This window comes from Oryctolagus cuniculus, chromosome 5, assembly GCF_051225735.1.
Source record: "Oryctolagus cuniculus isolate XC-2025 breed Fujian yellow rabbit chromosome 5, ASM5122573v1, whole genome shotgun sequence".
NCBI classification, from domain to species: Eukaryota; Metazoa; Chordata; class Mammalia; order Lagomorpha; family Leporidae; genus Oryctolagus; species Oryctolagus cuniculus.
In genome coordinates, this window is record NC_142871.1 from 126,680,371 (window position 1) to 126,705,360 (window position 24,990).

The 24,990-nt window shown below is 59.3% G+C and overlaps 1 protein-coding gene across 4 annotated transcripts in view; it reads right to left on the bottom strand.

Annotated features, from left to right (window-relative positions):
- Positions 1-19,487, bottom strand: part of TTBK1 (tau tubulin kinase 1) — a 37,039-nt gene extending 17,552 nt beyond the window's left edge. For 2 of the 4 annotated variants that reach the window (XM_051854715.3, XM_089333924.1), the window contains exons 1-13: positions 19,226-19,487; positions 16,500-16,661; positions 11,151-11,298; positions 10,793-10,866; positions 10,453-10,593; positions 9,689-9,793; positions 9,291-9,356; positions 8,787-8,879; positions 8,559-8,684; positions 6,302-6,456; positions 4,210-4,441; positions 3,793-3,968; positions 2,027-2,588 (exon numbers count right to left, since the gene is read on the bottom strand). In XM_051854715.3, the coding sequence (XP_051710675.3) occupies positions 2,027-2,588; positions 3,793-3,968; positions 4,210-4,441; positions 6,302-6,456; positions 8,559-8,684; positions 8,787-8,879; positions 9,291-9,356; positions 9,689-9,793; positions 10,453-10,593; positions 10,793-10,866; positions 11,151-11,298; positions 16,500-16,607 (1,986 nt within the window). In that variant the 5' untranslated portion in view covers positions 16,608-16,661; positions 19,226-19,487. Of the gene's footprint in view, positions 1-2,026; positions 2,589-3,792; positions 3,969-4,209; positions 4,442-6,301; positions 6,457-8,558; positions 8,685-8,786; positions 8,880-9,290; positions 9,357-9,688; positions 9,794-10,452; positions 10,594-10,792; positions 10,867-11,150; positions 11,299-16,499; positions 16,662-17,029; positions 17,126-19,225 lie in introns of all 4 variants that reach the window. The other 2 variants (XM_051854714.3, XM_089333923.1) reach the window with 2 other exon arrangements.
- Positions 19,488-24,990: the final 5,503 nt, after the last annotated feature.

Here is a 24,990-nt window from a genome sequence, read left to right on the forward strand (position 1 = left end):
GTACAACTGTACCCACGCCAGAGCTCCTGCAATGTACACAGCCGTCAGATACTGATGGCCTCGCTGTCGCCTACGGGGGAGCGGAGGCCCCAGGCACATGAAATTCACCTGCCCGGTGCACGTTCCTGGCAGCACCTGAGTCCGTGGAGGCTGAGGCGTGCCTGTCCCCGCCCGCACCTCCCCCAGCCTCGCTCCGCAGCAGAATTCCCCAGTGAGGACAGTTGTGGGACACAGGGAGGAACCACAAGGAAAACCCCAGGCACAGCTCAGATCCCGCCCTCTCAGCCCCGTCACCGGAAAGGGCGGGCAGAGCCAGGTCCGGAACCTAGGCCTCTGCACTCCGGTGCAGTGAACGGAGGAGAGGAACGCGAGGCGCCCACACAGACACTGCGCCTCCTCCTGCTTCTCGGGTGCCCATGGCAGTGGGAGCAGCGACCAGGTTACAGCGCAGTCTGGCCAGCGCCCCACTCCCAGGGCTGAGCCACCAGTTCCGGTCAGTGAGGACCTCACTGGAGAGGCTTTGGAGCCTCCACGTTTTGAGCCCTCCAATTTCTAGTGTCAGGACAAAGTCAAGGTGTACGCTCGCCGGGGCCACAGCCTAGCAGTCCCCTCTGGAGGACTTCTGGCAGGACGGGGCCTCGATACCCTCCTGCCCAGGCCAGCGTGGTCTCCCAGGCCGGCCTGCTGGTCCGAGCCAGCAGCACCGCCACCCTCCAGCCCTGCGCCTGGGCACCTCCTGGGTGCCCCACCAGGAGGAATGCGGCACAGCCCTGAGCCCCTTCCCACGTCACCCCTGAGGCCCTCCCCAGCCCCTTTGAGGGATCGTGGGTCCCATTGAGCACATGGTGCAAGAGTGAACATCCACTTCCCAGGTCAAAGGTTGGCCTCCACCCCACGGAGAGACGCCCAGCTGTGCCCGTGGCTCTCTGCCTGTTCTTGTCAGAGGAAAGTAACCGAAACATCAGGAGCTGTGTCCCAGCCCCTCAGCCAGATGTGTGAGACCCAGCCACCCTCGGGGCCCCTCCCGCCCTTGCAGCCTCGTCCCCAGGGCCCCCACGTGAACGCATGCCACTGCAGCCCAACTGGCCCCACGCCATCCCTGTGCCCACTCGCAGCCCCCCCCCCCCCGGCTCTCAGAGCTCCCGCCCTCCATAGAGCCAGCCCTGATGCTCAGAACCACTTCCAGTCCAGCCCTCTGCTTCCCTGATGTCTCCGCCGGCTCCCAGCTTCCGCCCTCCTCTGGGGCCTCCTCACCCTGCAGCCTTTCTCCACGACACTGCCCAGTCCCATGGTTTCCAGAGCCCCTGGATTCGCATGTCCAGCCAAGGGCTCTCTTGTGAGCCTTGGAGGCTCCTTGCGGGTCTCCACCAGGTCCCCTGAGGTCCTGGTTTGCAAATCAGAATGAACGTTCCCTTCGGAGCCGCTCAGGACGGTGTCACTGCCCTACCAGAGCGTGGGCAGCAGTGACACCCCCCGTCCTCACCCCAACTGCTGCACAGCCCTCCCAGCCTCTCCCCGACACCTCTTGTCCCGTGTCCACAGGCCCCTCCCTGGCCTAAGCCGCCGCCTGCTTCTAGGGCACTCCATTTCCCACAAGGCAGCCCAAGGGACCATTCAAAAGTACTAGTGTCATCATGCCGCAGCCCTGTTTAAGTCACCAAGCCTTCAGAAACAAGCCCCAAGCCCTCAGCATGGCCTCAAGGCCCTCGGTGATGGGGCCCTGGGACCTTCCCCATGGGCTGCCTCAAGCCCTCTTTCGGCCTGCCACTCTGAGCCCTTGCACACCCGGTCCCCCTGGCGCTGGCGGCCTGCCTCCTGTTTTGTCACCTGGCTGCACAGCTCACAACGCAAGGCTCAGCTCCGCCCTTGGAGGGCACTTCCTCAGGAGGCGTGGCCTCCCCCTGGGCGTGGCTTGGATCCCCCAGCCTGTCCACCACCGGCACGTGGGCACGCACGAGGCGCTCCAGGCTACTTGCCAGGACTCTGGGTGTCTGGGATGGGGAGTGGGGTGCGAGCCCACGCTTACCTGTCTCTGAGGGCCTGTGGGGTCCGACTCTCTCCGGCGAGGGCGGGGTCCCGAGTGCAGGGGCGAGTGGGAAGGGCTGCCGGGCGTGGGGGGCTGTGAGGTCTCCGACCGGCCTTCGGCCTGGCTCAGCTGGGGCGGCGGGGGCTGGGGCGGCACGTGCCGCAGGTCCTCCTCGGCCAGCGTCTGCACGCCGCGTCCCCGGGGCCGGCCGGCGGACTCTGTCCCTGGCCGCCGCCGCTCCTCGCCCTCCTCCGGCAGGGGCCGCAGCTCCTCGGGCTCCTCGTCCGTGGTGCCGGACGTGCTGGGCTCGGCGCCCGGCGGGAAGTCCTTCAGCTCGGTCTCCTTGTCAATGATGACCCACTCCTTGCTGTCGAAGTCCTCCTCCTCAGCCAGCGGCACTGAACGGAAGGCGTTGCTCAGAGCTTCCTGCTCCACGGAGGCCGACACGTCCACGCGGCCGCTGGCCTGCCGGTCGGCGTGGCCCGTGTCCACCGACAGCATCTGGGCCGGCTGCGAGGAGCAGGCCTGGCGCGAGGGCGAGCCGGGCAGATCCATCCGCGACCTGCAAGGCCAGCCCCAGGCGGTGCTCAGCGCTGGTGGCAGGTGGAGGGTCCCTCCCGCAGCCTCCTGACCAGGGCACCTCCTCCATGGGCCTGGCTGTCACCCTCCAACCTCATTTCCTGGGAGGACTTCCTTCCCTCTCATTCACTCTACAAATGCTCCTGGAAGTTTACTGGTTTCCCAGAAAACAAACACGCAGAGCCTTAACTCCAGGCCCTGTGCCCTGGGGCCGACCACGGAGTCTGGTCTTCCTTAAACCAACTCTGTCCTCACTCCTCCCGTGCTCACCCTGGTCAGCGGCTCCCTCCAGCTGCCTTAGGAGTCCTGGGGTTTGCAGCTGTCTCTCCAGCCACTTGTATTGCCACCCTCCTGGCAGGGCTTCCTGGCAGGGCTCTCTCCCCGGGGATGGGCTGCGTTGGCACCAGCTAACAAACTCTAGCGGCTCCTCAGCCCAAGCACAGATGTGTTCCTTGGTCTGGCACCGAAGGCTTGGGCTGGGTTTTCTTCTCACCTTCGCAGACCCATCACCCACTCACTCGCTTTCCCCCAATAGCCTACACTGCCACATCTCTGTGCCACCTCATGTGCTGCTGTCTGCACACCGGCCGTCCCCCAACACACGTCCCTCCACCCAGCGGCGGATGCCACCTGCTGCAGGGAGCTTTGCCTGTCCTGCCTGGGGGTAATGCAGCCTCCCCCAGGACTCACTGGGCCCCTCCCCTTAGGTCAGTTTCCCTATCTGTCTCCCAAGAGACTGAGCTGTGCCCGGCAGGGACTACCCCCTCTCTCCTTTTGGCTCCAGAGCACTGACATGATACAGGACACCTCATTCGTCATCACCTTGAACTTCCAGAGCTCCTCACCTGGGGTGGTCCCAGTCCCGAGGCAGGGTGTGCGGAGGGCGGGGCCTGCTACCAGGGAGATGTGTCCTCTCCCCAATGCCAGGGCAACCCCTGTGGGAGCCACAGAGGCCTGACTCCTGCTCCGTTGTGGCTTCACGGACCCAGGAGCCCCTCTCCTCCCACTTGCCCCTCAGTCCCGACCATTCCCGGCTTGATCTGGGGGCTCCAACCGAGGCTGGCCCTAGGCCAAGCACCACCCTCTCCCCCCACCTTCGCCTCCCACCTGGCCTTTCCTTCAGACCGGCCATGTGAAGGCAGAAGGGACCACAGGGTCTCTGGTCCCACCCTGGCCCAAGAAACTACCTTCTCTCGTGTAGCTCCGCCCTGCCATCCGCCGTAGACAGTCGCTCTGACTCGGGGCTGTTGACTCTCCGGTAGCGCAGGGAGCGGACTGGGGTTGTCGGGGATTCTGGGGGGGCACGCACCGGGGAGCTGGGGACCCCCACACCTCGGCTCTGCTCCTCCTCCACACAGGGGGTCTGCGGAAGAGGGGAGCCCCATGAGCTGGAGCCCACATGGCAGAGGAGGGTGGGGGGACACGGGGACAAGCGTGATCTGAGCATAGGGCAAAGCCAGGGTGCTGGAGGGGACCCGAAACACAGGCAGGGCAGGTAGGCGGACGGCAAGGAGCCAGCACCTCGGAGAAGTGGGTGGGGCCGGAGGACCGAGGATGAGGGGGAGGGCGGGGGGCGGGGGGGTCTTCTCCCCGGCCGCGGTTACTTTGCCGATGTTGATCCGGAGTTTGTTCCGGTTGACATCTGTCTCCTCCCAGACTTCAGCCTCAGGACCCCCGGGGTGGGGGACAAGGTGGGGGCTGGGGCCCAGCCCCTCAGGGGCCCTCCCCGGCAGGATCGGGGGTGCGTTCTCCTGGTCACTCAGGTGCTCGCCCTGCAGCACATCCTCCGTGTTCTCCCGCAGCAGGTCTCCAGGCACTGGCGTCACGTTGACCACCCTGGAGAGGCCAGGCGGGGGCGTGAGCCAGGCTGGCAGAGGTGTTCTCTCCTCCTGCCAGCACGGGCCTGGGGACCACCCACAGGAGTAGGCACCAAGGTGACCCTGGCAGGGGTGGGGGTGTCCCTGGGTCCATCAAAGCCTCTGAAGCCAGACCACCCCCCAGCTGTGAGAAGAGGTGGCTGCTGGGCCGAGCACCCACCCAGCTCTATTTAGATAGGAAATGCTACTGGTTTTCAAATTCCTGCCAGATTTCCATTGGCATCCACTGCCTGGCTTCCCTCAGGCCCAGGGGTGGATCTAGAAGGGGCTATTTTGGCATTTCCTGAGCATTGCCGGCACAATGAAGTGTGGGATCTCCCTGCTAACTGTGCACTGGAGGGGCCGGCGCTGTGGCGCACCAGGCTAAGCCACCGCCTGCAGCACCAGCATCCCCTACCAGTGCAGGTTCAAGTCCCAGCTGCTCTACTTCTGATCCAGCTCCCTCCTAATGCGCCTGGGGAGGCAGTGGAGGTTGGCTCCAGTGCTTGGGCACCTGCACACAGGAGGCAGAGACCAGGATGGAGTTCCGGGCTCCTGGCTTCAGCCTGGAACAACTGTTGAGGCATCTGGGAGTGAACCATGGATGGAAGATCTCCCCCTCTCTGTTCCTCTGTCTCTCCCTCACCCTCTGTCACTCGGCCTTTCAAATAAACATTTTAAAAAAATGTGTTCTGGGGCCAGCGCTGTGGTGTAGTGGGTAAAGCCACCACCTGCAGTGCTGGCGTCCCATATGGGTGCCGGCTCAACTCCCAGCTGCTCTACTTCCAATCCAGTTCTCCGCTAATGCACCTGGGAAAGCAGTAGAAGATGGCCCAAGTCCTTGGGCCCCTGCACCCGCATGAGACCTGGAAGAAGCTCATGGCTCCTGACTTCAGATTGGCCCAGCTCAGGCCATTGAGGCCATTTGTGGAGTGAACCAGCAGATGGAAGCCCTCTCTCTCTCTCTCTCTCTCTCTCTCTCTCTGCCTCTGCATCTCTAACTCTGCCTTTCAAATAAATAACTCTTAAAGAAAAAGTGTCCTGGAGCCCCCGCCCACTTCTCTGCTTGGCTGGCTCCTGGTGTTGGGGGTGGGCAACTTCTCTCATTCCAGCCCCTCCCTGAGCCACTTCCATCTCTGTGCCATCATGTGGTTTTGCAATTGCTGACCCATCGATTACCATGTGCAGAGAGCATTTCGAGGGCAGAGCCTCAAGACATGCCCATTCCATTCCTGTACATAAGTGACTAGCGCCAGATCAACCGTGGGCTCGGGTGATACCGTCACTTAGGATTCCCTAGGATCAAAAACTCCTGGGGCTGGCGCTGTGATGCTGCGGGTTAAAGCCCTGGCCTGTGGCACCGGCATCCCATATGGGTGCCGCTTCTAGTCCCAGCTGCTCCTCTTCCAATCCAGCTCTCTGCTGTGGCCTGAGAAAGCAGTAGAAGATGGCCCAAGTCCTTGGGCCCCTGCACCCACGTGAGAGACCTGGAAGAAGCTCCTGGCTCCTGGCTTCAGATCGGCTCAGTTCCAGCATTGTGGCCATTTGGGGAGTGAACTAGCCGATGGAAGACCTCTCTCTCTGTCTCTCCCTCTCACTGTATATAACTCTGCCTCTCAAATAAATAAAATCTTTTAAAAAAAGAAAGAAAACTCCTCCAAATGAGGATGCCTCCTGTGTGCTCAGACTGAGGGTGCACATGGCAGTGTTGTCCCAAGTTCCAGAACGCCACTGTTGAGCACTGAGAGTAGGAGAGAAGCGTGGTGTGTCCAGGAAGAGACGGTGACAACTCCAGGCAGGGGCCACCGGCTGTCCACCTCCCCCCACCCCCCTGACTCACCCAAACATGGCGGCCGTCTGCCGGGTGTTCTGCTGGGGCGGGGTGGAGGTGCTTGTGGAGAGGAGGGCGTCGGTGCCTGCCTTCTCCCAGTCAAAGGCCTCGTTCTCAGCGATGCCCCGCTCCTTCATGCTGTTCTCGAACACCGACATGATCAACTGCAGGGGGCGGGGTTGTGGGAGCACAGAGAGGTGACCCCGGGGCTAGCCAGGAGGAAGGAGGAGTGGCGGGGATGACAGGGGCAAGAGAGGGCTTTCTAGGAAGGGAGGAGTCTAGAGGGGGCATTGGAAGGAGAAGGGCACATTGATTTGAAATGAAAACATGCACATGGTATGCAAATCAGCATGCAAATGATCATCCTGGATTGCAGGGGGGAGGGGCGGGACACAACCCTCTGAGATGTGTCCCCTGATTACCCTGCCTGCCACCATCTGGGCGGGAGCATCAGCTGCCTGAACCGCGGGGAGTCCCCCACACCCCCAGCGTGGGGCCCTGCTCTGCACAGGCTGCCTCCTCTGCAGGGGCCTCCCCGTGCCGCCCACGTGTCTCCCCTTCTCCCCACTGGTCACTGGGCACAGGCACTGCTGTGAGCCTCTCACACGCCTACCTGCCAACCCTGTGTCCCTAGCAGCCTGCACACAGCCCAGCACGGGCCTCAGGGAGCCCATGGGGCCGAGCCCGGAGCAGGGGCCACCTCTGCCAGCAATGAGGGGTCTGAGTACAGGGGGTGCTAAGCAGCTGCTGATCCCCCGAAGGCCCCCAGACCAGGCCACTTCCAGCTTGGCCCTCTCCAGCATGCACAGTAGGTTTTCTGCTGACAGAATCCATTTAACTGGGTGCCTACTGTGTGCTCCCCATGCCTGGCACATAGTGGGTCCCTGGGATGCAGTGATGGTGCCTTTGAAAGAGTAGTGAGGGCCGACACTGTGGCGTAGCAGATAAAGCCACCACCTGCAATGCCGGCATCCCACTGGGGGACTGGTTCGAGTCCCAGCTGCTCCACTTCCAATCCAGCTCTCTATTAATGCACCTGGGAAAGCAGCAGAAGATGGCCCAAGTGCTTGGGCCTCTGTGCTCACATGGGAGACCCAGATAAGCTCCTTGCTCCTGGCTTCAGCCTTGCCCAACTCCAGCCATTGTGGCCATCTGGGGAGTGAACCAGCGGATGGAACATCTCTTTCTCTCTCGGTCTCTCCCTCTTTCTCCCTGTAACTGTGCCTTTCAAATAAATAAAATAAATCTTTAAAAATAGAAGGAAAAAAAAAAAGAAAGAGAACTGGACTTGGTTTTGGTCCGCGACAGGCTGCACAGACGTTCAGCTGTGGTCCCCTAAGATTCTAATGGGGCTGCATCATTCCGATCACCTCGTGATGTCGAAGCCGCCCCAGCACAGCCAGGCATGTCACTCCCAGGTTGGTGTTAAGCTGGTGTAAAGGAACCTCCCCACCGTGTGCAAGCACAGCAATGCGGTTATGCACCGCACAGAGCGCCCAGCGGCGCCCGGAAGTGCCGAGGTTCCCGGCTCATGCAGTTGATATACCACACTCCCCTCATTATTTACAGCCCACTCCTGCTTAACAAAAAAGACAGAAGCGCTCCCTGCCCGACAGCAGCCTCGACGGCTGGTGCTGACCACACCTTGTGATCACATCATTCTCCCTGTGCCTGAACCAACCAGGAGTGACAGTCTGTCCCATACTCATACGCTGCAGCCTAGGCATGCAGTGGGCCACGCCAGGCAGGCTTGCATAGCTACACTCTGTGATGGCCAACACCAAGGAAGTCACCTAATGCCCCATGTATCAGACTGTGTCCCCTCTGTCCAGTGACACAAGACTGCACCCAGACCCACCCCTGCTCCCAGCCAGGATATGGAACTTCATTTTCCTCATCTATGAAATGGGAACAGTCACCACCACCACCCCCTTGCGCCTCCTGCAGGGTTTTGGGGTAAAGTACTGGAAAGCCCTTGGCTTTGTCAAGCGCTACAGTGTCAAGGGAAGGAATGCTCAGGGTCCTCGGAGGCTTCGATGAGTTAATGCATGGAAACCTCTGAGCACAGGGCCGGCTCTTGTTGAGGTTCAGCTGTGACCACTGTTGACACGAGCACAGAGCTGTGAGAGGACCAGGGGGAGATGCTCAGGGCCAGGCAGCAGGGCCCTGGGGCCTGGGGCACGAGTGGGCACAGCCGCAGGCCGCGGGCTCACAGCGGTGTCCGGGGAGCAGGGGCGACGGGGGCGGCGGGGGCGGCGGCTGGCACCTGGTAGTCGGGCTTGGTGAAGTAGTCCAGGCTGGCGATGTGGTCAAGGAAGAGGTGGAACTCGGAGGGCATGTGCTTGAGCAGCATCCGGTGCTCGTACTTCTCCTTGATCATCCCCACCTGCTCCTGCAGGCAGGAGGGTGAGGGAGACGGAGCCCAGCTGCCTTTATGTCCCCCCAGCCACCCACCCACACACACACACACACACACCGGCCGGGCGGGGCTCACCTTGTCCTTGATCTTCCGCCAGGGCAGCTGGCCCACTGCGAACTCCACCAGCATGTAGAAGAGGGACCACAGGTCGTCGTGGCGGCCCATCTCCTGGGGGCAGGCAGGGAGTCAGCCACGCTCTCAGGTCCTTCCCTGGGCATGGGGGGCTGCCTATCTCCCAGGGTCACGTGTCAGGGAGGCCCCTCCAGACAGAGCTGGGGTCTCCCTGGGGGTGCCACAGCGCCGCCCCTCACCCTCCAGCACACTTGGGATCCTGTGTGTCTACTGTTTCTCACCCCACAGTGACAACAGAAAGGACAAGGACCCAAGAGAAAAGGAAGAGTCGAGTTGAAGACCCCAGAGGCGGCGCCTTCTTCCAACCCAGCTGGCAGGTTCCAGCCCCTGCCCCGGTCTCTCCCCTCCTTGACCCCAGCTGCCCATGTACGCCCTCCGCTGCAGCATGTGCCACCCTGACCTCATCCACGCAGCCCCCACACATCTCAGCCCAGGCCTGCCACTCACCCGGTTCTTGTGTGCGTTGACTGAGGCATAGCGCACAGTCCCCCGAAACCCCGCCACATTCCGAGGCTGCAGAGGAGAGAGCGTCGTCAGGAGCCTCACCCCTCCTCCTTGGCCACTGCCAAGCCCAGCTCTGCCTGCCTTGACCCTGCCTCGACTCTCAGGATGATCTGCCCAGGAGCAGACCCAAGACCCACGCTCTGACTCCCCCACCCCCCCGTCCCATACCTGCCTCTGGCATGGAGCCCGCTGGCTGTGGCTAAGGCACCCCCCAACTCCTACCCCACCCAGAGCCCAGGCTGAGGGAGGAGGGGCCGAGCTGAGTATGGACGCTAGAGTCAGGAGTCCAAGGGAGGGGAGGCGGTGGGGACTCGGGGTCTCCGGGGTGTGGTGGCACTCACGGGCCGGACGTCCCCCGTGGTGTTGGTGTACTGCCGGGCCAGCCCGAAGTCCAGCATGTAGCACTTCCTGTAGGTGGAGGGCAGCCTGCCCATGGCAAAGTTCGACTGTGGAGACAGCAGCCGTGAACCCCGGGGGCTCCCACCTCGAGGAGAGCCTCACACACAGGAAGACACCACACCCACACCCACACCCACACCCACACCCACACCCACACCCACACGGACGCGACAGGTTCTGTCTCTGCAGCTCTCTCACTTCAGCGTTAGGAAAGCAGAGGGCAAAGGCGGGAAGGACTCTGAGAGACTGCACAGCAAGGGAATGATGAGCCAGCCAGGGCCTGAACCCAGACCCTCCCCAGAGGGCCAGCGGGGTCTGGTGTGCTCCAAGGCGGCAGATCTGCCCTGTTCCCGCCACTCTGCTAACCTTTCTGGCCTTCAGCTCTTATCTCTGTAAGTGGGAACTTTTTCTCCCAGCACCAAGATCCAAAAGGCCGCAAACTCAGCTCCTTGGAGCTCCCTGCCAAGCCCTGGCCCTCCGCCTCTTTCCCTCAACCTGTCCATCCCTTCCCCAAGCCCTTCCCCTGCGAGGGTCAAGGGCTACTGGGGTCAGAGGTGAGGGGTGCAGAAGAGAAGAGAACAGAGGCAGGGCGAGCAGCAGGGGCGTGCGCTCCCTGGAGGCGGGGCGAGGAGGAGGCGTGGCTCCCAGAGAGGGGCTGGACGCTCGCAACCGCTGCGGGGAGAGGAAGAGAGGAAGCAAGGCTCACCGGCTTGATGTCCCGGTGCAGGAAGCCCACGGAGTGGATGGCCTCGATGGACTCCAGGATCTGCTTGCCCAGCCGCAGCGTGGTGCTCAGGGTGAAGGTGCCTCTCGGCTGGCTGCGGCGCAGGTCGGCCAGGTTCCGGCCCTGGGGCGGGGGGCACAGTCCAGCCTCGGCTGCCATCCTAGCCTCCTCCACCGTGATGCTCTGCCCAGCCTCGTCCCCAAACGGTTGTGCCCACGCTCCACGCGTCCCGGGAACCGCAGTCTCCCTTCCCTACACCCCTCCCCAGTCACAGCCCATACTCCTGGGGGAGAGGGCGGAGAGTGTGGCTCAGGGGGCTCACCTGAAGCTGCATCACTACGTAGTTAAACTTCTCGTTCCTGCCACAGCCAATGAACCTGCACACGTGGTCCTTCCCTGAGGGGTACAGAGAGGGGTCTCGCAAACCAACCCCAACATGGGCTCCTGGGGAGCCTTGATTCCTGGGGCCCCAGTCCTGGCCCGCAGGTGCCTGGCCCATCACCTCCTCCTGCCCTTGGCCCCATCATATCTGTCAAACTCTGGCTCCCTCATTCCCCACGACCCGCCCCCCGCAGCACCTGGCTCTATCACCTCCTCCCCCGGCTCCATCTCTCATCAGCCCTCCTAGCCCCGGCTCCAGCCTCTCCCCCACCCCTCCTTGCCCTAGCCCAGGCCCGCACCTTGCAGCTTTTTGAGCACAGCCACCTCCATCTTGAGGACCTGTTTGGGCTGCTGGGCAGACTCCACCTTGAGGGCCACGTTCTCCCTGGTCAGCAGGTCCATGGCCTCGTAGATTTCGCCAAAGCCCCCGCCCCCGATCTTTTTCAGCTGCAGAGATAGAGGAGAGGGGCTGCTCAGAGATGCGGCTGGACAGCTCCTCCTACCAGCCTGCTGGGGCTCTTCCTTCCTGGACAAGGAATGGAGGCCCTGACGGGGAGGACTGCAGGGGTCCTTTCCTTGCCCCCACCCTATCAGTGCCCTGAGACCCACAGCTCAGCCCATGGGTGTTCAACCACCTGCACGCACACACATGCGCACGGGAAGATTTCAGAGCGAGTGGCAGGGAAGGAGCAGAGACCCGCGACTCCAGGCAGACATGGGGATGACCCGGTGCCAGATTCTGAAGAGCTAATGGACTGTCCCAGGCATTTTCTTTTCTCGAACGACAACACACGCACTCGTCCCACCCCATGGCTACACTGAGCCACCTCCATCCAGAAGGAAAACCATTTCCAGGGCCTCCCAGCCTCAGGGCGGGCTGACCCCCAGGGCAACCAGCGCATCTGGGGGCTGCTTTGTCCTGAGGGGTGTCAGCAGGGGGAGAGACTGTTCTGGAAAGGGGGCCGAGCAGTGGGCGTCCCAGCTCACGCCCACTGCTGAGGCTCACGTGGCTGTCTAGGTCCCTGGTCAGATGCCTGAAGTCAGGCTGAGCCTCTCCTACTTTGGGGCCCGGTGCTGGGAAGGAGCTTTGGGGAAGACTGGCGCAGCGATCTGAACGCAGGCACCCTCAGCCTGTGGGAACAGGCAGGGAGAGAGGTGTGGAGGAGCCCTCGACTGCACAGGAGGCGCAAAGCTGAGTTATGGCCAGGGATTAAAAGTCTTTGCAACCCAGAGGGTGAGGGGGCTCCTGGCTCCGTCAGAGGGGCAGGGAGGTGGTGCTGAGTTGTAAGCGGGGACTTGTTTGGTTTCATAAAGAGGACAGGGGCCAGCATTGTGGCATAGGGGGTAAAGCCTCTGCCTGCAGTGCTGGCATCCCAAATGAGGCCCATTCACGTCCCGGCTGCTCCACTTCCGATCCAGCTCCCTGCTAAGGCGCCTGGGAAAGTGGTGGAAGATGGCTCAAGTGCTTGAGCATATGGGTGACCCAGAAGAAGCTCCTGGCTCCTGGCTCCTGGCTTTGGTCTGGCCCAGCCCTGGCCTTTGAGGCCATTTGGGGAGTAATCAGCAGATGGAAGATATCTCTCTCTCTCTTTCCCTCCCTCCCTCCTGTTCCTCCTTTTCTCCCTGCTTTTCAAATAAATAAGAAATAAATCTTAAGAAAAGAGGGGCCAGCGCTGCACCAGTTCAAGTCCCGGTTGCTCCTCTTCCCATCCAGCTCTCTGCTATGCCCTGGGAAAGCAGTAGAAGATGGCCCAAGTCCTTGGGCCCCTGCAACCCATGGGAGACCCAGAAGAAGCTCTGGGCTCTTGGCTTCGGATTGGTGCAGCTCTAGCCATTTTGGACATCTGGGGAGTGAACCAGCGGATAGAAGACCTCTCTCTCTGTCTCTCCCTCTCTCTGTAACTCGGCCTCTCAAATACATAACATAAATCTTTAAAAAAATAAATTAAAAAAAGAAAGAGGACGGCTCGATCCCACCTCTCAGGAGCTGCTTTCAGGGCTGCCTGCCTCTGCAAATCTCCCTGAGCCCTGCCTGTTGCCCAGGGGCCTGGACCCTGCAGCAGCAGACGAACTCGGGGCCCAGATGAACTCGGGGCCCAGATGAACTCGGGGCCCAGATGAACTCGGGGCCCGCGCCTCCTGCATTTCTGAGCCCTCCCCTTCACATCTACGCAGCACTTGACCCAACAGTCGTTTAACCGTGGTTGAAACCCCGCATGGAGCTGGGGGACTGGAGTTTCGCACAGGCTACAGCCGAAGCCTCTCCAGAAAGAGAGGGGAAGGAAGGGAAGCAGAAAGCTGGTGGCAGCACGAGGTTCCTGCGCCCAGGAAGGGGGGCGACAGGGAGAAACCAGGAGGGGACGCACTCGGACCACAGGCAATGTCCTGGGGGTGAGGGACGGAAGCTCAGAATCTCGGTGGATGCCCAGAGCTTCTGGGTTCCTGCAAATCTGCAGTGTGTAATCACACAGAAGGGGACAGGGGGGCGGGAACAGGGGCTGCTGGGCTTCTCAGAGGTCATCTCAGCTAAGCCCCAGGCTCCGCACAGCTCAGGAGAGGAAGCTCGGGTGAGCCTTCATTTCCCCAGAGTGAACAAAGAGGCCCCGGGTGCAGTATGTAGCTCCAGCTCACGCTGCCAGTGAAACAGAAAAGCCATTTCCTTTAAACCCAGGCAATCGCACACAGAGCCCAGACGGCCACAGCATCCACAATGTAAGAGGAGCCTTGGACCACACTGGCATTAAAAGTGTGAGTGCTGAGATCCAAGCTCAGATCTGCCAGGCTCCAAAATGCTGGGACCCAGGGAGGCATTTGTGACAGTTACTCCCAGCTCCCCAGGTGCCTGAGGGTGTGTCTCTGCCATCTTCATTCCCAGAGCCCAATTCTTCGGCCCTAGTCCCCTCCTTGCCATCACCTCCTCCTCCCCCAACAGAGAACCTCCCCCAGGTAGGAGCTGGGTGTCTGCACCCATCCATTCCACCAACACCTCTCCTGCCTGCATGCTACTGCCAGGGCCAACTTTCAGGGTTCATGTAATGTTTTAATTTCTTTTAAAATGAGAAGGAAACAGAGCAGGTGTTTGGTGTAGCAGTTAAGACACCTGCATCCCACATCAGAATGCCTGGTTTGGAGTCCTGGCTCTGCTTCTGATTCCGGCTTCCTGCTGGTGCGCACCCCGGTGACAGCTCAAATGCTTGGATCTCTGCCACCTACGTGGAGAGACTCAGGTGGAGTTCTTAGCTCTGGCCTTTGGCCTGGACCAGCCCCAGCTGTTGCAAGCATTTGGGAAGTGTACCAGTAAATGGAAGATCTCTAATTCTCTCTCTGTCCTTCAAATAATATATTTTTAGAAATATAAAGATAGAAAATAAAAATTATGAAATACAACTCAATGAGAGCTTAAGAAAATCAGAAAGGAAAAAAATGAACTTTTAGGTCAAAGAGAAAAACTTGCAAACCACAGCCTTCAGTCTTTTATTATGGAGGAGGGGGCCCATGAAAGCCGAGATGCAATGCAGCCCAGAGCCCAGGAACAGGAATGGTCTCTCCATCTCCCTGCCCAGCCCCCATTCCTCCCCTCTCCTAAGTTCTTTCATGACCCCAAGCCCTGCTGAAGGACTTCTCGAAGCTGGAGGGGACATCACCACCCCAGAACAGCATGGGAAGCAGCAGCCCTGGACTCTGGGCCCAGCGTGGATGCCCTGGGGCGAGCTGCTTAAGCTCCGTGTTTCTACGAAAGCAAAAGCTCCTGGGAAGTGCAGAGTTGGTCGCACAAGGATTCCTTCTGCCCTATGATCCAGGTTCTCGGAGGGGGTGACTCTTGGCGACTGTGCTGACCCTCAGACAGACCTGGTGCACCTCCCAACCATGGGAACTGGGCAAGTCACCTCACCCCTGCGCCGTCTCCACACCTGTGAACGGGGTGATGCGGTGTTTCCCCCTTACGTTGTTGAGATGCCACACCTGGCAACAGCGACTGCTCAAGCCAAATGCGGACTTTGTGTGAGTCTTGTTTCCTGTTCTCATCCTGAGAATTTTTAAATACCCGACCTAGTGCCACAGCCTCACTTTCTGCCAGCCACAGGCCTCTGGGCAGCTGTTCTTGGTTCCCAAGCCCCACACCTCCCTGGGCACAGGCTGAAGGAAGGCGTCTGGTGTCCAGTCCTCTCTGGCTGCCCTGGGGGGGGGGTGTGGGTAAGGAGCAGGTAGGGCCTGGCAGAGGCTGCACACCTGCCCCCCAACAGCGCCTACTGGCCATTTCTCCCCCGCGCATCTCCCACTCCCTCCCTCAGAAAGCACAAGAAAGTTCTAGCCTAAACTCAGTGTGTGTGTGAACACTTTTTTCTCACTTTTCCTGTGCAAATGTCATTCTGCTTCCAATCTTTCAGCATCCAAGCCCTCGTTCCCAGAGCCGACGGTGGTGGTGGTGGGGAGGGCTTGGGGGAACTCTCCTCCCTGTGCCAGACCCTTCTTCTTTTATCACTGCCCTGGCTCCTCCCCCAGCTCCTCGCCCCTGGACTCTGCCTCTCAGGAAGTCTCCCTCCGGCACACGCACAGCTGCTCCCCTCTGAGTGTCCTCCTCTCCATCCCGATCCGCTGCCGGCCCCCCAGCCCATCTGAAAGCGCCACCACCTCTGCCTCTCTCCCTGTACCTCTAGGGGACCTGCGCGGCCCGGAGGCAGTTGCCATGGAGACCCGCCTGCACCCAAGCCCCACCCTCCCCCATCCCCGCACCACTCCACCCCACCCCCTCGCCCCAGCACGCGGGAGCGCGCAGGCGCCACCACACACCACACACACGGACACACACGCACGCACGCACGCACAGTGTAGACCCGGTCTCTGCCGTTCTCCCTCCCGCCCTCTGGGCTCCCCGCAGGCTCACGCTCTGCTTCTCCCCACGCTGCCGCCCCACATCGTCCTGCCCCCGTACTGATAAGAGGACACCGGAGCGCCCTTAGGCGACGAAGAGAAAGGGAGGGGGGCGCTGACAGAGCAGATCCTGCTCGTCAGACGCAGCCGTTCCCCAGACCCTCACGCTCCCCCTCCCTGCCAGGGCCAAACCCCCTCCCCTCCCCGAGGAGGCGGACTACAGCTCCCGGCAGGCTGAGCAGCCCGAAGTCCTGGGCTGGAGGAGCAGGGCACGCTGGGAGATGGAGTCTCGGCGTGGTGCACCTGCCGCAGGAACCAGTGAGGGGAGGAGGGTGCGCGCAGAAGATGGAGCGCGGCTGCGGTGGGAGCCGCCTGCAGGGCCTCTTTCCCCAAACGCAAGCCTTCGCGTCCTCTGCGGAAGCGGAGGGACACACGCTCATTCCCTGCCCTTCTCCAAGGTCCGGCGGAGAAACCGCCCCCTCCCCCACCCGCCCTCCTCCCCACTGGGGCTCTGCAGCTCCTGCCCAGACATCCAACCAGGAGTTGTTCCAGGCTGGGCCGGACCAACGCGACCTAGCAGGGAGACGAAACGAGAGGGCGGAGTTGGAGAGAGGGCGATGGTCCACACGTGCAGGCAAAAATAATGACCTATGAGCGCTATGAGAAGGAGTTCAGTGCACCTCCCTCCTAGGCGGGGTCGCTGAGGGGCACCGCTCTGAGGTCTCCAGGTAGCCTCCTCCCCTCCCCCACCCCTCCCCGCCGGGTCACTCACTCACCACCTTCCAGCGATCCTTGACCACGTAGTTGGCCGGCAGAATGTCGGCCTGCTCCCCTCCCCCACTCATGTTGGTTTCGTCCTTAAGAACAGCCGCTAGGCACTGCATCCGCAGGCAGGACGGAGGGGTGTCCGCAGGGCCTGCCCTGGGGGGGCCATCTACCTGGAGGGAGGTGGAGAGGGACCATGAGTGGGGACCTGGAGGCCTGGGGTGCCACTCTCCTGTCCTGCATCCTCTCTGGGCCCATGCTCTGGGGACTACTGTGGGAACACCCCGCTGGAGGTCAGTGCAGGAGAGACACAAACCGGAGATGTGAAATCGGCAGCAAGGCACACATGTTGATGAAGAGGACAGGGGAACAGTGGATGCCCAGGCTGCGGGGATGGCATTTGCCAAAGAGACACGTGCCAGCTAATGTGGGGAGAACTCGCAGACCAAGAGGGCATCCTGGCACAGGGACCTCGCCTCAGTGTAGGAGGCCTGGGCCTGTAGGGACCAGTCTGAATGAGCTGGGGCCCGTGGCTCCACACCTTGCCTTTGCCAAGAAATGTCCGTGGAGCTGCGCTTCAGAGGTGCTGAGAAAAGGAACCAGCGGCTGATCCTGGGGAAACCTGCAGCGGAGTGGCCTGGCCATCGAGCAAGGGAGAAAGTGAGAGGCTACACCTCAGCCCCCAGGACCGTGCTGAGGGAGGAGGGGCGAGCCAGCCGTGAGCTTGGGGAGTGAGGAAGCACAGTGGGGTGAGCCCAAGGTGATGGGCTGAAGACACGGATTCTGGATGACCACCGAAGCAGGCTGCGCTGTCAAGAGCAGGAAAGTGGGAGCAGCCCAGTAGAAGGCAGGGAGCTTCAGGTCAGGGTGGACACGGGGCGACACAGCCTCGGGCCATACCTCTCCGGGTCTGCTCAGGAGCCCACAGGGTGCACAGCTCTGGTTGCCTTAGGAGGGGTAGAAGTTGGCTACCAGGGAGAGTGTCCCAGCTGTGAGGGTTGGGAAAACCAGGCACTTGTTACACAGGGCAAAGCAAGTGTGCGTACCTCTGCCTGCGCCTCCCTGGGTGAGTGTGTGTCTTTGTGCCTGGGTCTGAGATGTGCACGTGTGGGGGGCAGAGGCAAGAGGGAATGACTCTCCGAGCTCTCTGCCAACCTGAGACAGGCTTGGGAACCAGGATCTTTCCCCCAACATTTTTGACATGCACAGCGACCCTGGTGGGTCACAGCCAGAAGTGACTTGGGACCGGGGCTTGGGGAGGGGAGGGAGGCAGGGGAGGGGAGGGAGGCAGGAGAGGAGCAAAGTGACTAAAGCCATCCATGGATGGGGCGGGAACAAGCTACACCTGTCTTTCCTTGGGATGGGCTCCTTTCCCAGGGCTCCTGTGTGGAGACCTTCTGAGCCAGGGGCAGCGAGGGGTGTGAAGGTTCTGGTGTGCCAGGGGGCCATGCGTGAGAGATCTCACCAGGGAGAGACACTGCTTCTCTTTCTTACAATGACTAAGCTGAGCCGTGTCTTCCAAGTCACACAACTTCAGTGACTCGGGCCCTTCCCTCCTCCTGCTGAAGAAGCATGGTAGGGGACAGCCACAGGGATTGGGAGGGCAGGAAGAAGGGAGAGGTGGGGATGGAGGTTCCGGAACCAGGGCGTTGGAGACAGGCCCTGGCCAGAAGAAACCATCACCCTGGTGGGGAGGGGTCTGAAGAGTTAGACAGGGTGACCTCTGCGGGGCCACCCAGGCCTGGGATGGTACACTCTGTGCGCCAATGAGGAAAATGTGTGTCCTGCTTCAGTGCTGAGATGAGTAAACCTCAAAGGAACAGGCACGAGGGGAGAGGGAGACCTACCTCTCCCTGTCCTCCCCCGTCTGCCTCAGAGGACCGCGCACACAAGGAGAGCCCTGGCTGCCCCGTAACAACCCCCTCAGGCCCCTGGGTTCACAGCCAGGGGGAGGGCATGTGGAGGAGGTTCCCATTCATCACTTTCACGAGCGTGCGTGCAGGGCCACTGATGTGTGTGCGTGTGTGTACATGTGCGTGGATGTGTGCCGGACAGCGGGGGCTGCATAGCTAGCAACTGGGGGCTCATCGTGGTATGACAACGTAAGGATGAGTACCTGTGCAAGGTGTGTGCCGTGTGTGTGTGTGTGTGTGTGTGTGTGTGGGAATCTGGGAGCCCAGGTAAGGAGAGGTAAGGGAGACCAGTGAGAGGTACTGGGAACAGGTGGAAAGGAGTGTGGCAAGGGGCAGAGGGGAGTGGGAGGGAAGAGGGGTGATGGATCAGAGCCGGGAGTTGGGAATCCTTGAGACAGTAAGTGATAATGACAGGTGAGGAAGTGCCAGGGCGGTGCATGGGCTCCTGGGCTCCACGGTGAGGTAAGGAGCCTAGTGGAGGAATGCAGGCACAGGGGGAGGGAGAGAGGATCGGAAGCGAGCCGGCTGAATGGTCTGGCCAGGGCGACAGGACAGCCAGGGGTGAGGCCAAGGGAGAGAACACGCCAGCGAGGAGCGAGGAGCGAAATCCCCCGAGGACCGGCTGGAGAGCGCGGTGAAGTGAGCGGGGGGCAGGGAGCGGCCCTAGGCCTCCGGCTGCGGCCCAGGCTGTGCAGGCCGGCGACCGTCTCTGCCGGCGACAGCAGCGAGGAGGGCAGCCGAGCCGCGTGAGCGGCCCGAGGAGCCCTCGGAAGGTGCCCCCTCCCCGACCCCGGCCCGGCCCGCCCGGCCCCGCCCCGCCTCACCTGCTCTGTGCCCGCTGCGGCTGCGGCTGCGGCGGCGGAGGCAGCGGCTCGGGGCGGCGCATCCCCCGGGGCCGGGGCGGGGCGGGCGCGGGGGCGGCTCAGCGCGGCACGGGGCGGCCCGCTCCCTCCGGCGGCGGCGGCGGCGGTGGCGGCCTCCCGACCGGGACCATCCCGGCCCGGCCCGGCCCGGCCCCGATCCTCTTCGGGCGGCGGCGGCGGCGGCGGCAGAGCGGGGAGCTGCCCACAATGCACTGCGCCGCCAGCATCAGCACCAGCCCTGACATCACCGCTCCACCGCCCTGTCTCTGACATCACCGCCCTTTCTCTGACATCACGTTCGACCCTGCCCCTCTCTCTACTCCTCCAGCCCGAGGACTTTCTCTGATAGCTCTCCTCCGACTCTCGGGGCCCCCTCACTGGTCTCTGCCATTCAGCGCTCCATCACTCCTTACCTGTCCCAAAATCTTCACCTGTTCGTCACCTTTTATCTCCCCACTGAGGGCGTGTCCCTAGCATCCCTGGCCTAACCCCACCAGCCTCCCTGACTCCCCACTCCATCCTCCACGTGTTCATGTGGGTCATCTCCCACTGTTTTCCCTCTAACCCGTACCCATCCTGTTCCCATCCCCCCCCCACACACACACACTCCCCATCACTCACCTCTGCTGCAACCACCCCGGGCTTGGACCTGCTCCTCTTCCCTAGTCCTCACCTCAGCACAGCTGTGCCTTTCTTCCCAGCTTAACCTTTCTTTCTTTGGCCCTTTCTTCCGTCTGTTGACAAACTCTGTCTTTGTTTCTTACTGCTTACCAAATAAGACGCACACTCTTTACTGTGACATTAAAAACTCTCCCCAACATGTGTGCATAAGGCCATTACTCCCCTCCAACAGATGGGACTACTCAATATTCTCTGAACATACTCTGCTCTCTGCCTCTCTCAGTTCCCTCCCTCCTCCCCCCCTCTCGTCCCTCTGGCCTTCAACAAACCCACCCTGGGCACCTTCGATAATAACAGCAACAGCTATTTATGTCTGCCAAACGCTGTTCTAACTTTATACCTATGAGGGTACTTTTTAAAGCCTGTGGAAAATTAGATTAAATTATAACTTTATTTTGTGGCAAAACATTGAAGTGCATGCATAGCTTTTTTTTTTTTTTTTTTTTTTTTTTTTTGGACAGGCAGAGTGGACAGTGAGAGAGAGAGAGACAGAGAGAAAGGTCTTCCTTTGCTGTTGGTTCACCCTCCAATGGCCACCGCGGCCGGTGCGCTGTGGCCGGCGCACCGCGCTGATCCGAAGGCAGGAGCCAGGTACTTCTCCTGGTCTCCCATGGGGTGCAGGGCCCAAGCACTTGGGCCATCCTCCACTGCACTCCCTGGCCACAGCAGAGAGCTGGCCTGGAAGAGGGGCAACCGGGACAGAATCTGGCACCCCAACCAGGACTAGAACCTGGTGTGCTGGCACCGAAAGGCGGAGGATTAGCCTAGTGAGCCGCGGTGCCGGCCTTTTTTTTTTTTTTTTTAGCTTTTCAATAATATGCATTTTTTTGAACTTCTGGAAACCTCCTGTATGCATAGATTTCAAGCTTTTGAACCAAAATACTCTTACCTTTCAATGCCATTTTCCATGAAATTTTTAAAAATATTTATTTATTTGAGAGGTAGAATTAAAGACAGTGAGAGGGAGAAAGAGAGAAAGATCTTCCTTCCATTGGTTCACTCTCCAATTGGCCACAATGGTTGGAGCTGGGCCGATCCAAAGCCAGGAGCCAGGAGCTTCTTCCGGGTCTCTCATGTGGGTGCAGGGGCCCAAGAACTTGGGCCTTCTTCTACTGCTTTCCCAGGCTTTAGCAGAGAGCTGGATCAGAAGTGGAGCAGCCAGGACTCAAACCTACTAACACTTCAGGCAGTGGCCTCACCTGCTACTCCACAGAGCCAGTCCAGCAGCCTGGTCTTGAACCAGCTCCTGTAAGGGCATTGCAGGTGGCATCTCCACCCGTTACGCCACAGCACCAGCCCCGCAGCTTCACTTCTGATCCACCTCCCTGCTGATGGGCCTGGGAAAGCAGCAGAAGATGGCCCAAGAGCTTGGGCCCCCGCACCCACATGGGAGACCCAGACGGAGTTCCCAGCTCCTGGCTTCAGCCTGGATCAACCCCAGCTGTTATGATGTGACTGAACCAGCAGACGGAAGATCTCTCTCTCTCTCTAGCCTTTCTTCCTCTCTATTGCTTTGCCTTTCAAGTAAATAAATAAATAACAATAAATTTTTAAAAAAGATCCCTTAATGTGCTTGTCTACAAATCTTATTATCTGGATAATTTTTGGATCTATTGCGACTGATCTTTCTTCTGACCACTGGTCATATTTTCCTGCCTTTCTTCCATACCTCGTAACTTCTTATCCAATGTCAAAAATCAGGAGCTTTACCTGGTTGAGTCCTGGATGTGCCTGAACTTTGCTCTCGACTGGGTTAATTTTTTACTTAAAGTTTGAGCCTTCCGAGGCTTTTCACGTTTTGTTGGATGAGGCCAGAGCAGCCTCTGGCCTAGGACTGATGCCCACCCCTCCCCCTCCCATCTCTCCTCCCTCCCCTCCAAGGCACAGCCCCCAGCCCGGGGCAGCTCGGAGGCTGCTCATCCTCTCATCCTGCTGCCGTGGCTCCTCCTCTGCAGATGCTGGCCAGTCCCCAGCCGCCCCCTCAAGGAGAACACCCTCAACAGCTCTGGCGCTCTCCCCTGCAAACCACTGCCTTAGCTTCCCCGGGGTCCCCACGACGCTCACCTGCGTCTTCGGTCTTTCAGGGTTGCTGCCCTACGCTGCCACATGTCCAGCGTCCAGACAGTACCGGGCCATCTCCTCCACTGGGCGCTAGTTGTCCAGCAAGGGAGGGTGAGTCTGACCTTGGACCCTGTTCAAGGGCACGAGTTTGAGGAGGAACTGTCAGGGGTCAGGGGCTCCCAATGCCTAATTTCTGCCCTCCTGGAATCACTCTGCCCCGTGGCACTAATCTGAGCTCTCCTTTCTTTTTTTTTTTTTTTTTTTTTTTTTTTTTTTTGACAGGCAGAGTTATAGACAGTGAGTGAGAGAGACAGAGAGAAAGGTCTTCCTTCCGTTGGTTCACCCCCCAAATGGCCACTACGGCCAGAGGTGCGCTGATCTGAAGCCAGGAGCCAGGTACTTCTCCTGGTCTCCCGTGGGGTGCAGGGCCCAAGCATTTGGGCCATCCTCCACTGCACTCCCTGACCACAGCAGAGAGCTGGCCTGGAAGAGGGGCAACCGGGAAAGAATCCGGCGCCCCGACCGGGACTAGAACCCGGTGTGCCAGCGCTGCTAGGTGGAGGATTAGCCTATTGAGCCGTGGCGCCGGCCAGAATAAATGCCTTAATAAATCTACCTCCCCCTTACAGATTAGATGACACTTTGAAGATGTGTAACAATGAGCAAGCTCAGGGCCAGCATTATGGCGTAGTGGGTAAAGCTGCCATCTGCGGTGCCATCATCACATGTGGGTGCCAGTTCCTGTCCTGGCTGCTCCACTGCCAATCTGGCTCCCTGCTGGTGGCCTGGGAAAAGCAGCAGAAGATGGTCCAAGGGCTTGGGTCCCTGTCACCCGTGTGGGAGACACGGAAGGAACTCCTGGGTCCTGCCTTCAACCTGGCCCAGCTCTGGCTGTTGCAGCCATCTGGGGAGTGAACCAGCAGATAGAAGATCTCTCTCTCTCTCTCTCTCTCTACCTTTCTCAGAATACATAAATATTTTAAAATAAGTAAAGTTAAACTATAATGTCCAGGGAGGCACATTTGAGTGATAAAACTGTAAAGAAATACAAGAAAGTTTATTTATGTCTTTTTTTTTCTTTACTGTAAAAGCAGAGGTAGTGGCTGCTTTTAGAGGGAGTAAGGGGCTGTGATTGGGAGGGGGCACACAGAAACGTGAGGGTGATGGTTACTAGAGTGTTTATATTAGAGTAATCATTTATTTTAGGTGGTTTCTGTAGCTGGGTTTTTATTTTACAATGGAAATACTTTTACTGAGGCCAGCACTGTGGTGCAGTGGGTTAAGTTACTGTCTGTAGTGCCAGCATCCCATGTTGGAAGATCGTCTGGTCTAGGCTGCCTCACTTCTGAGCCAGCTCCCGCTATTGGGTCTGGGAAAGCAGCAGAGGATGGCCCGAGTGCTTGGGCCCCTGCCACCCATGTTGGAGACCCAGGTGGAGCTCCTGGCTCCTGGTTTCAGCTTGGTCCAGCCCTGGCTGCTGTGGCCACTTGGAGAGGGAACCAGCAGATGGAAGATCTCTCTCTCTCTCTCTCTCTCTCTCTCTCTGCTTTTCAAATAAATAAATCAAGCTTTTTAAAAAGGAAAATACTTTCATTGACATGTCCCCTGAATGAGTGAGTGAGCAGATCTGGAACTCGAACATCAGTAAAAGAGACGTCCAGCCTTTGTGCTTCGCACTGGAAGTGCACAGCCCACCTGTGAAGTAACCCTGTCTCGGGTTGAATGTGACTCTGACCAAGCCTTAGATCCAGACCCAACTCAGTGGAAATAAGGACAACAGAGGAACACGTTAGGAGATGCCGCAGGGACATAATCAATAAACCCCAGACTGCAGGAACTTTAAGGGGAGAGAGAGAAGAGAAAGATATAGGATATGCAGGGAAAATGTGCATGTTTAAAAATAGATGCAAAAGACATGCCAACCAAACACAATAAGTGGATTTTATGTGGATCCCGACTTTAGTCAAATAAATTATAAACAAATATGTATAACATTTGCAAGATTATAGGAAATTTTTATTTATTTGCAAGGCAGAGAGACAGAAAGAGACAAAGACAGAAATCTTCCATCCACTGGTTCACTTCCCAAATGCCTGCAAAAGCCAGGGCTGGGCCAGTGGGAAGCCAGGAGCCCAGCAGCCAGTCTGAGTCTCCCATGTGGGCGGCAGGGACTCAAGTGTTGCTGCTACCTCCCAAGGTGCAGTTGGTAGGAAGCTGGGATCAGAAGCAGAGCCGGGACTTGAACCCAGGCACTCTGCTACAGTATGTGGGCATCCACAAGTGGTGTCAACAAAATGCCTGCCCCCAGAAAGTAAAAAAAAAAAATTTTTTTTAAGATTTATTTATTTATTTGAAAGGCAGAGTTAGAGAGAGAGGGAGAGATCAGAATCCGTTGGTTCATTCCCCAAATGGCCACATCAGCCAGGGCTGAGCCAGGTAGAAGCCAGGAGCCAGGAGCCAGGAGCTTCTTCTAGGTCTCCCATGTGAGTGACGGAACCTAAGCACTTGGGCCATCCTCCACTGCTTTCCCAGGTGCATTAGCAGGGAGCTGGATCAGAAGTGGAGCAGTCAGGACATGAACTGGAGCCCATATGCCGTGCTGGCGTCACAGGCAGCAACATAAAACATCCTACACCATGACTCTGGCCCCAATTTTAAAAAAAGGATTTATTTATTCATTTGAAAGGCAGATTGAGAAACAGGGAGAAGGAGAGAGAGAGGGAGAAGGAGAGAGAGAGGGAGAAGGAGAGAGAGAGGGAGAAGGAGAGAGAGGGAGAGGGGGGGAGAAGGAGAGAGAGAGGGAGAGAAAAAGGGAGAAGGAGAGAGAGAGGGAGGAGAGAGAGAGGGAAAAGGAGAGAGAGAGGGAGAAGGAGAGAGAGAGGGAGAAGGAGAGAGAGGGAGAATCTTATGTCTGTTGGTTCACTCCCCAAACGACTGCGATAGCCAGGTGTGGGTCAGGACGAAGCCAGGAGGCAGGAACCCGA